The 12,375-nt window shown below is 43.6% G+C and overlaps 1 protein-coding gene across 5 annotated transcripts in view; it reads right to left on the reverse strand.

Moving 5' to 3' along the window:
• idua (alpha-L-iduronidase) overlaps window positions 1-12,375 on the reverse strand; it is a 325,106-nt gene that overhangs the window by 299,471 nt on the left and 13,260 nt on the right. For all 5 annotated transcript variants that reach the window (XM_041197979.1, XM_041197971.1, XM_041197966.1 and 2 more), the window contains one exon: window positions 12,185-12,325. In XM_041197979.1, the coding sequence (XP_041053913.1) occupies window positions 12,185-12,189 (5 nt within the window). In that variant the 5' untranslated portion in view covers window positions 12,190-12,325. The remainder of the gene's footprint in view (window positions 1-12,184; window positions 12,326-12,375) is intronic.

The following is a 12,375-nucleotide window of genomic DNA, read 5'->3' on the forward strand; positions in this document are numbered from 1 at the left end:
CAATAAATGGAGGTGAGCAGTGGATTGATTCCAAAGTGGATTGTGAAATTAATTCAGTACTCATTTAATTTTCAGAGTTTGGACACATTGGCCTCGATATTAACACCTCGCAAAAAGGATGGGAGAAGGTCAGACGTTGAAGTTGAACTTTCACATACACAAACTACAATCGTAGCCCGCTGCACACATGCTTGTTTTTACTCAGGCGCCTATCAGGACACCCAAGTATCCTGCCATGGAGAGGCAGCTCTTTCATTAACATATTTAAAACAGACTGCTGTAATATGATAATGCAGGTTTTAGGAAACACGCCAGTGATAGAGGGGTTAGATTGGATTGTTAAAGGTCCAGCGGTGACCTGGAATGACACCTACCATGCTATCCCTCTCATATTTCCGATAATGTAAACGATACATTTGCTACATTCAAATCCACAGCTATATGTAATAATTTCTTTACATGTCTTAATGGGCTCCACCCTGCATTCAAATTCACCTTTGAAATGGAGCAGTCAAATTAACTCCCCTTCCTTGACGTACTAGTTGAGAAATCTGCCAGGGGATTCTCTACCACAGTCTACCGCAAGTCTGGCATCACTGGTCAATATACGCGTTGGGATTCTTACAGTTCCTCACACTAAGATCGGTCTTATCGGCAAGCTTATAAATAGGGCCTGAACCATTTGCTCACCATGCAAGCTTGATGCTGAAATAGGGTGCATCAAAGTCATCCTCCAGGATAATGGCTACTCTGATCAGAACATTTTGCACTGTATATCACGGAAACTCATGAACAGGCCTAAGGCCGTCACTTTCGGCCTTGGAAAGTGCCCAGTCCACCTCAGATTACCCTGGAACGGCAAGGTATCTCGAAAATTTGAGCAACAGGTGAAGCTAGCTGTTTCACACTGCTACTATGCAGTAGCAACACTACTGGTATTCGCCACTAACAGGATGCTGCCAGCAAGCCAAAAAGAAGTTCTGCCTATCACAAGTGAGTAATGTGGTGTATGAATTTCAGTGCGAGTGTGATGCTAGGTACATAGGTCGTACATTCCAAAGACTGGTGGATCGTATCAAACAGCATGCCCCAGCTGCTGTTCACAAGAGGCTAGGTACAGATTGTGCCCAACCAGACAGTGTTTACAAAACTCAAAGCATAGTGTCCAACATTAGATGTGATTCTGCAATTGGACAACATTTGCTAAATAATCCTCAGTGTGCTAAGAATTATGCTGACAACTAATTTAAGGTTGTCAGTCAGGCTCACAGTGTGGCGCATTTGCATGTATTGGAGTCTACATATATGCAGGCAAAAAGAACATGTACAAACAAAATAAGTGAGTCATTCACTGACTCATTCCTCAGGGCAATGCCTTTTTCATTAACCAATCAGCGTCAAGCTGCCTGGTCTAAATTTCAAACAATGTTTTGCAGTTACCTGTCAGTCACCATCACTGGTGCATTCTCCATGGCAACACCTCTACCAGTCACAGTTCACTTGCCAACCAACTGCAGATGACATGAAGATTGGGCAGGTGGTTTACAGTGAGGTTGAGTGTCTTGGGCTACAGGAAGATATAGACAGGATGGTCAAATGGGCAGATAAGTGTCAGATGGAATTTAACCTTGAAAAGTGTGAGGTGATACACTTTGGAAGGAGCAATTTGACAAGAAAGTATTCAATGAACAGCATGACACTACAAAGTTCTGAGGAACCAAGGGACATTGGTGCGTGTGTCCATAGATCTCTGAAGGCAAAGGGGCATCTTAGTGGGGTGGTGAAAAAGGCATAAAGGACACTTGCCTTTATCAATCGAGGCACAGATTACAAAAGTAGGGAGGTCATGTTGGAGTTGTATAGAACCTTGGTGAGGCCACAGTTGGAGTACTGTATGCAGTTCTGGTCGCCACATTATAGAAAGGATGTGACCGCACTGGAGGGAGTGCAAAGGAGATTCACCAGGATGTTGCCTGGGATGAAACATTTAAGTTATTGAAGAGAGATTGGATAGACTTGGGTTGTTTTCATTGGAGCAGAGAAGACTGAGGGGCGACCTGATCGATGTGTACAAGATTATGAGGCGCATGGACAGGGTGGATAGGGAACAGCTGTTCCCCTTAGTTGAAGGGTCAGTCACAAGGGGGCATAAATTCAAGGCGAGGGACAGGAGGTTTAGGGGGATGTGCGAAAAAACCTTTTTACCCAGAGGGTGGTGACGGTCTGGAATGTGCTGCCTGGGAGGGTGGTGGAGGCGGGTTGCCTCACATCCTTTAAAAAGTACCTGGATGAGCACCTGGCACGTCATAACATTCAAGGCTATGGGCAAAGTGCTGGTAAATAGGATTAGGAGGTAGGTCAGGTGTTTCTCACGTGTTGGTGCAGACTCGATGGGCCAAAGGGTCTCTTCTGCACTATGATTCTGTGATTCAATCAGCACTCTCTTGTCATACAGTATAAATTATCGTTTTCCCAATTATTGGTATTCTTGAGAAGTGTTCTTTTTGAGTGCAAGACGAAAAGCTTCGACATGTCTCTATTTTTAGCAATACTCAAGTTTTGAACTACCAAACGACTATAAAAAAAAGTTGGAAGCTACAGTTGGTCAATAGTGCTAGAACAAAGTTTCAATCATACCAGCATCATCCCAAACAGTGCTTACATGTGCAGTCCTCTAACTATCCATCGACTCACTGCACATTACCGGTCATTTCTATGGGCAGAATTTTTTGGTGGCATCCCCATCAATTGCAGCAGCCTTGCAGACATTTAACACCCCAATTGTTAATGGCCTTAAGGACCTCATCTGCCGCCACCAGAATTTTACACATGGTGGGGTAGGCCCACATGGGAGGCATACAGCTAAAGCTGCACGGGGTGATGTTGGGTAAGTTGGGGGCGAGGGGCAGGAGGTGTGGGTGGGGGGGGGACTCCTTTATGGGACTTCCCCACCCCTGCCAAGGAAAGGGTGGAGGTCTCACCTTAAAGCAATTAACACTGTTCCCAGCATTAAATTGCTGCAGGGCAGCCATGGGGATATGGGTCAGCTTCCTGCCTCCCCCCACCCCAACCCCCCACTGAATCATAGAACAGTTACAGCACAGAATGAGTCCCTTCATCCTGTCATGTCTTTGCCAGCTGCCTGTAAGAGCATCCCAGCTTAGTCCCACACCCCACACTGTAGTTCCAATATATTATGAAATTTCTGACAATCCAGTGAAATTTTGAACAAAATCAAACAGTTAAAAATGGCTGCTGCTAGTCATGTGATCTTTAGCAGTCTCAGCTCCGGACAGCCCTGAGATTCAAGCAAATACCTAATTAAATATGGACACTCACAGCCATCCAGGAAATTCACACGTCCCTTTGTTTAAGGGTGGAACGTCAACGAAAGGGCTATAGCATTCCAGCTGACTCATCTTTTTCATTTACCATGGACAAAAGACACAGCGAAACTCAATCTGTGTTAGACAAATGTGAATGGGTCCACATCGACCTCCCATTGTATTATGATGGTCCCTCATTTGAACCTAGGCTGGGTAAATTTCCAAGTGTCAAATGACAACACAGGATATAAAGGGGAAGAGAGGGGCAAGAGTTCCTAGAGTGTCTTCAGGAAAATTTCCTTCAGCAGTATGTTTCCAGTCCAACAAGGAAGAAGGCACTGTTAGACTTGGTTCTTGGAAATGAGTTAGTCCAAGTAGATCATTTAGGAGACAGTGATCATTGTATCATATGGTTTAGGCTGGCTAGGGAAAAAGACAAAGAACAACCCTGAGTAAGAAAAATTAACTTGGGGACAACCAACTTCAATTGGGTAAGAATGGATCTGGTCCAAATAAATTGGAGTCAAAGATTGGTAGGAAAAATGGTAGCTGATAAATGGGCTACCTTCAAAGAAGAGATGCCTTGGGTCCAGTCTAGTTATATCCTCTCAAAAGGGCAAGGCAGAGCAAACAAATTCAGAGCTTCCTGGATGACAAGGAGATAGAAATTCAGATAAAGAAGATAAAGTGAGTTTATGACAGATGACAAGTAGAAAATACAATTGCAAACCAATCTACAGAAGGTTCAAAGGAGAGGTAAAGAAGCAAATAAGAGAAGCAAAGAGAGAGTATGAAAGGAGGCTGGCTGCTAGCATAAAATGAAATCCCAAAGTCTTCTATAGGCACATAAATAGTAAAAGGGTGGTAAAAGGAAGAGTCGGGCCTATTAGGAACCAGAAAGGAGATTTACACATGGAGGTAGAGTCATAGCTGAGGTATTAAATGAATACTTTGCATCAATCTTTACGAAGGGAGAAGATGCTACCCAGGCCACGGTGAAAGATGAGGTTATTCAGACGTTAGATGGATTTAAAATTGAAAAGGAGGATGTATTGGATAGGTTATCTATACTTAAAATGGATAAGGCATTGGGGCTGGATGAGATGCATCCAAGGATACTGAAGGAAGTGAGAGTGAAAATTGCAGAGGCACAAACCATAATTTTTCAGCCTTCCTTAGGCTCAGGGGTGGTCCCAAAGGATTGTAAACATTACACCCTTATTCAAAAAAATGGTGTAAAGATAAGCCCAACAACTACAGGCCAGTCAGTTTAACCTCAGTAGTGGGAAAAGTTCTGGAAACAATAATTTGTGACAAAATTAATAATCATGTGGACAAATGTGGGTAAATTAAGGAAAGCCAGCATGGATTTCTTAAGGGAAAATCATGTTTAACTGTAACAGAGAGGGTCGATGACGGCAATGCCATTGATGTGATGTACACGGACTTCCAAAAGGCGTTTGCTACAATGCTGTACATCAGACCTGTGAGCAAAGTTAGGCTTATAAAATAAAAGGGACAATAGCAACATGGGTGCGTTATTAAAGGTATGGCTGAGCAACAAGAAACAGAGGGTAGTGGCTAATGAATGCTTATCATGCCGGAGGAAAGTTTGTAGTGGAGTTCCCCAAGGGTCAGTGTTGAGACCCGTGCTTTTCCTGATATATGTTAATGACCTAGAGCTTGGTAGACAGAACATAATTTCAAAGTTTGCGGATGATGCAAAACTTGGAAGGATTGTGAAATATGAGTAGGATAGTGTAGAATTTCAAAGGGACATAGGCAAGTTGGTGGAATGGGCGAACAGGTGGCAAATAAAGTTCAATGCAGAGAAGTGTGGGGTGATTCATTTTGGTAGGAAGAACATGAAAGGATGATATAAAATAAAGGCTACAACTCTAAAGGTGTGGAGGAGCAGGGGGACCTGGTGTATTTGTGCATAAATCATTGAAGACTCAGCTCTGCACAGACAGAGACACCATCAGAAAGTCATTGAACCAGCTGCAATCAACCAAGTAGCCAAGGTAACAAACAACAATACCTGGAAAGTAGGGGAAAGGCTCTCCCCGACATGTTCCAACTTCAAGTTCACCTGAGAACCAAACTTCCTGGAAATGTAGCTACAAGAAGCCTTGTAGCTTACTAAGAAACCTCTGCCTACAAGACCTACACTCCAACTAAAAGCAGCAACTCATCCAAGAAACTGCAGGCCAGGCACGAAAGAGAGACTAAGATAATTATACATTGTAATGGTTTGGGGTTTTTTATCATCTGTACCTAATCTTATTATGAGTGATAGAATGTGTGCGTCAACTGAGTGAGACATCATGTTTTTAAAACTCCAGAACAAGCGTGGGATAATAAATAACCTTCTTTATTTTAAAATTCACAAAAATGCTTGCTGCTGGAATTATTTAAATTGGGACAGTCACTCAGGGTAAGAAAATGCATATACCTAACATATAAACCACTTCAATCACAAATAATAAGAAAATACAAATTCCATCTGTGGCACTTCTCTCTTCACAAAATCATCCAATTCTCTTAAGCCACGTCTGAATCTGCTTCCACCACACTCCCAAGTAGTGCATTCCAGATCCTACCAATTAGCTCCATAAAAAAAAATTCCTCATGTTCCCTTTGGTTCTAATGTAACTTAATGAATTAAACTATTTCAAAATTTTCAAGTATACCCATGTGCGTACCTTCATTGAAGTACAGAAGCTTCTCTCTTTCTCTCTCTAGCAGTTTAACATGATGCAATCTCTATGGTTTCAGCACAGATAATGCTAAGCTGTTTTGAGCCCTGTTGAGTTCTTAAGTGCTTGCAGCTGATGACCTCTGGACGTTGGGCCCTGTGGGGACCCTGCTAAAGACTCCACCAGCACCTGTGCAAGGGGAGATTGGGTCAGCAAGAGAGGAGGTTGCATGTCAGGTGGGGGACATTGGGTGAAACTTTCAAACGTTTTGGGAGCAGTTAACAGATTCACCTGCCCTTTCAGCATCATCCCTTTCCTGAGACAATGACACATCACTCCTGTCTCTCTGTGTCAGAACAGTTTGAATGGGATCAGCTACATAGTGGAAGCTCATACCTGAACTGTCTGCCATTCTTTATTAGACAGTAAACACATGACAATGTTTCCATTCATAACCTGCAGAGCTTCTGTTGTTCGGGATGGCTGCAGGAGTTAAGGCCTCACTTTATATTTTTATAAAATATATAAAATCATCATGGCTGATCTATAATTTTTTTAAAAATTGGACCAAGGCTTTAAAATGACTGAAGTCATGGCTGGCTATGACTCAATCAAAAGGAACTTTCTAGCATTCAGAACAGTTGCCATTTTGTTATCTCTGAAGAAACACTAACAAACCGATGAATGCAGAGGCCAAATTCCAAAGATACTATACCATACCCATTTACATTTCTGAGGCCAGGCCTGACCAAAGGAGACTGCCAGTCAGGTAGGATAAAGTACCATGAAACCTCTTTTGAAATCTTTAATCGTTTTTAACATTACCAATCTCAAGAATCCAGACTAAGGAATGTACCTAAAAGCAAAATACTGCAGATGCTGGAAATCTAGAACAAAAACAGACACAAACACAAACCCGCTGACAAGGGTGGTGCTGTTGTTGTCTGGCACATTGACCTCTACCTTGCAGAGGCTGAGCATCAACTCGCAGACACTTCCTCCTACCTCCCCCTGGACCATGACCCCACCACTGAACATCAAGCCATTGTTTCCAGGACTGTCACTGACCTCACCTCCTCTGGAGATCTTCCCTCCACAGCTTCCAACCTGATAGTCGCCCAACCTCGGACGGCCCGCTTCTACCTCCTACCCAAAATCCACAAACAGGACTGTCCCAGCATACCGATCATGTCAGCCTGTTCCTGCCCCACGGAACTCGTTTCTTGCTATCTTGACTCCATCCTCTCTCCCATTGTCCAGTCTCTTCCCACCTACTTCCACGATTCCTCTCACGCCCTACATCATATCAACAATTTCCAGTTCCCTGGCTCCAACCGCCTCCTCTTCACCATGGACGTCCACCACCTCCATCCCCCATCAGGATGGTCTGAGGGCTCTCCATTTCTTCCTCAAACAGATGCCTGAACAATCCCCATCCACCACTACTCTCCTCCGTCTGGCTGAACTTGTTCTCACACTGAACAATTTCTCCTTAAACTCCTCTCACTTTCTTCAAATAAAAGGTGTGGCTATGGGTATCCGCATGGGCCCCAGCTATGCCTGTCTCTTTATGGGTTATGTGGAACATTCCTTGTTCCAGTCCTACTCAGACCCCCTTCCACAACTCTTTCTCTGGTACATCGATGATTACTTCGGTGCTGCTTCATGCTCTCGTCTGGATCTGGAAAAATTCATTAATTTTGCTTCCAATCATCATTTTCACGTGGTCCATCACTGAGACTTCCCTTCTCTTCCTTAACTCTCTGTCTCAATTTCTGGTGATAGACTGTCCACCAATATTCATTACAAGCCTACCAACTCTCACAGCTACCTCGGCTACAGTTCCTCACACCCCACTTCCTGTAAGGATTCCATCCCATTCTCTCAGTTCCTTCACCTCTGTCGCATCTGTTCTGATGATGCCACTTTCCGAAACAGTTCCTTTGACATGTCCTCCTTCTTCCTTAACCGAGGTTTTCCACCCACGGTGGTTGACAGGGCCCTCAACCGTCTCCGGCCCATCTCCCGCGCATCCGCCCTCACACCTTCGTCTCCCTCCCAGAACCATGATGGGGTCCCCCCTGTCCTCACTTATCACCCCACCAGCCTCCGCATTCAAAGGATCATCCTCCACCATTTCTGTCAACTCCAGCATGATGCCACCGCCAAACACATCTTCCCTTCAACCCACTGGTGGCTTTCCACAGGGATCGTTCCTCCGGGGCACCCTGGTCCACTCCTCCATCACCCCCTACACCTCAACCCCCTCCCACGGCACCTTCCCATGCAACTGCAGAAGGTGCAACACCTGCCCCTTTACTTTCCCCCTCCTCACCGTCCAAGGGCCCAAACACTCCTTTCAAGTGAAGCAGCATTTCACTTGCACTTCCCTCAATTTAGTCTACTGCATTTGCTTCTCCCAATGCGGTCTCCTCTACACTGGAGAGACCAAACGCAGACTGGGTGACCACTTTGCGGAACACCTTGGGTCTGTCCGCAAGCATGACCCAAACCTCCCTGTCGCTTGCCATTTCAACACACCACCTTGCTCTCATGCCCTGCTGCAATGTTCCAGTGAAGCTCAACGCAAACTGGAGGAACAGCACCTCATCTTCCAACTAAGCACTTTACAGCCTTCCGGACTTAATAATGAGTTCAACAATTTCAGATCTTGAACTCTCTCCTCCATCCCCACACCCTTTCTGATCCCCCTTTTTCCAATAATTTATAATTTTTTTACAAATATATTTTTCTTTTCCCTCCTATTTTTAAGTTTATTTCGATCTACTGTTTTATCTCCCCCTTTTAGCCCATTTTAATCCCTTCCCCCCACACCACCCCCACTAGGGCCATCTCCCACTTGCTCGTCCTGCTTTCTACCCTTAATTTCCCCATTAACACATCCTTTAGATAATATCACCGCCGTCAACACCCCTTTGTCCTTTTCTTTAACAGTCTCTTCTTGGCCTCCACCTATCACTGGTCCCCTCTCAAGCTCTACCTGTCTCACCCAACCCCCTCTATCAGCTTATATTTCATCTCACTTCTATATGTCTTAGTTCTGATGAAGGGTCATACGGACGCGAAATATCAACCGTATCCCTCTCTGCAGATGCTGTCAGACCTGCTGAGTTTTTCCAGGTATTCTTCTTTTTGTTAAGGAATGTACATCCTTTGTCCAAATTAAAGTGGAGAGGTGGGAGTCACATCACCAACCTCCCTCCCCATCAAGCTGGCGTAACCTGTAATATTGCCTAATGGAGCTGCAAAGCAGTCTGTTACCTTCCATACAGCCAACAGCAGCTCAGAACCAGAGCTCTGTCCAGATTTACATGCCTGACCCTATCCACACTGTTTTCAATCTCCCTAACGCTCAGAGGTGCCTCAGGGAAATTGAATCAATATTAAAATTGTTAAATAAAAAGGTTAAAAGTTTATTTAAACATGTCCCCTTATGTGACTGTGTCACATGAGATGGGACATGTTTTTATATTTATGAAAAAAATTTATTAAATAAAAGCTTTAGGAAACCTCATCCCGCTTAGCCTTTTCGCCTGCCCGCCAACTGTAAGGTTGGACGGGCAGCGTTAATGAGTACTTCAATTAATTTCTTAATGGCTTTAATATGCCATTTACATCCTGGCGGGCGCGCAGCCGACTCCGGAGCGTGCCCACCAAACGAAACATCGCTACTGAGGGTCATCATGTGTCATTTTACTCGTCAACGCGTCAGGCTCACTCCCACATGCCTACTGAAAAATCCTGCCCTATGGTTTTTGTTGTGTAAACCCCTTTCTTTCTCAATTCCCCTTTCTTTTATTGTATGAGTAAAAAGGAAGCAACACTGTGACCTCTCCTCTCATGTTTGAGTGTGTGTGAATAAACTACCGCTCTCAGTTTACCCTACCTTGAGCTTGCTGTGGAGTTGTTAACAGAAATTGGATCACACCAAAACTGAGGCGTTTGGAAAAATACGCCACCACTTATAATGGGAGAAATCAAAATGAAAACACCTTTCTGTTTACAGAGAGACGGAGAGGAGAAATCAGGGCTGTTTAAATTAGTCCACCTCCTGTCCATAACAGCTACCATCAGGGATTCATAATGCATTGCAATTCTAATTCCACAGAGGCTACTCTTTCAATGGAAGACATCTTTGCAAGGGCCTACGACATCATTCCACAAATGTTTTCAACTGAACTTCTCCATCTTCCTGTGGTTAGTGTGTATGGCAGAATAGTCCATACCTTGCATAGAGGCTGCTGATCCTCTTTCATTCTGTTTTCAACTGGTGGCTCCTCCCACCCCTACCTGTGGTATCTCATAGTTGTCCAACTGAGCAGAACCTGGAGAGCTATTCAACATGGAATCTCCACAGCTGCCTCTGCCAGCACTCTCTGCTTGTAATCACTTGTGAACTGTGATTCACCTGGTGAGATGCCACCTAACTGTCCAAGAGGATTCACTGAGTGCTCATATGTGCACTAAAGCCAGATACGCAAGTGTTGTGTGTCTGTGCACCCTCAACAGGAATGAACTTTTCTGAGGAATCCTCATCAACCATGCCTCTGTTCTTTGTGTGGTGGTATTAGAGATGTAATAGGAACGTACAAATATTGAAATGTATATGATCATATTTTATTAGGTGATGAATTTAAGTCAAAATGACATAGTCTTGTGGGAACTGTGAGTTCTGAGCGATTAATTGTGTCACCCTACAGCAAAGAACTATAGTTCTCCATTTCTAATGTTCAACAAGGCTCCAAAGCCTCCTGTTCAACATTGATCAGCTTCACAATCTAACAACACCCCCATCCAGTCCTCTGCTTCTCCTTTATATTTTGAGCTGTCTTCTCCTGCAAGGGTGACATGACAGAACGATATGTGTTGCTAAAATTTAACTGGATATAGGGAGTGATGTGAATGAATTTTGCTTGACAAGACAGAGTAAAGGGTGGTGCACTACAGGATGTCGGTCAATCTGCAACTTTGTTCATCTCTCACGACTTATTTAAATTAAAACACGTCATACTTACATTCCTCTTGCTTACCTCCAGCCATACCTTTATTGTGGTGGCAGCAGGTTACTATTTTTCCATTGCTCCAAAAGCATTTCTCTGAAAGAGGACCTCTTTCCTCACCTTTACTTGCACTTTGTGGTGCATCCAAGGACACCTTGTTTAATCTGCCCATAGTCTTTGCCCTCCTTGCTTCCATTTTTCTCCCACTCAACACAAACACAAAATTTCAGAAGTCCTTTGGTCTGCCCGAATCTTGTTGGTCTTCCAGTACAAAGAGGTGTCCCCGACCAAGTGTTGCAGACTGGCACGTTCCAAGGTCCAGGACTACGTGCTGAGGGATGCACTAAAGCTTGGGGCAGCCACCGCAAAGGCCCAATGGGGAAAGGTCGCTGTCTAAGACCTTTCTGCCATAGAGCACCGAGGGGCTGGGAATTGAATAGACCCCTCAGGCTGTACAGTATGTATGCATTGAATACTAATTGTACTATAATTATATTGATGCACCCCAGAGTGCAACATGAAGTTGATAACTCCAATCCCATTGCACTGTCTGACTGTCTGTAATGACCATATTGAAATTATTGTAATATTCATTGATTGTATTGAAGCACCTCATGATCCATGTGTAAAAGTTGAATCTGATTGCACTTTTTGTGATGGCCATTTTGAAATGTTTTGTAATGTTCTTTCAGATATTTTATAAATAAAGTATATTTTTCAAAAAAAAATTTCAAAAGTCCCCCGCATTATAACCGTGAGCTAGGCTCTTAAATAGTCAAACAGAGATTGCATCGTGCTGGACCACATCACACCTGTTCACATGCAGTAGAGCCGTGAAACTCCAAAGTAAATTGATAATAAACAGATTTTGAAATCCATGTCAAAATCAGTTATTCCAACCACCTACACTCTGTGTTAATATCAAGTCTATTATATATTCAATTTATATTCTTAATAATAAACTGACACAGACTAATTCTGATAACAAACCTATCACTCTTTATAGGAAGGAAGCCTATACATTTATAATCCTGGATTAATGTTAGATTATAACTGGAGATAGAAGAAAGACCACTAAAACATTTCAGACTATCTTTATAAACATACTTCTACAAACAACATGATCCTGCAAACTTACCGCATTGTGACTAGTTCTAAAAGCCAGTGAATTCGAACTTGTTCTATGCCACTTTGAGGTACCGAGGCAATATACGCAAGATTCAGTTGTTGGTCTCTGCTTAGGTCAAACACATCTGCTTTGTTGTGTGGCAGAGGGGGACTGTGAAGGCGTGTAAAAGGAGAATAACAAAAATATGTTAACTGTTAATA

Source organism: Carcharodon carcharias, chromosome 1 (assembly GCF_017639515.1).
Source record: "Carcharodon carcharias isolate sCarCar2 chromosome 1, sCarCar2.pri, whole genome shotgun sequence".
In the NCBI taxonomy this organism is placed as follows: domain Eukaryota; kingdom Metazoa; phylum Chordata; class Chondrichthyes; order Lamniformes; family Lamnidae; genus Carcharodon; species Carcharodon carcharias.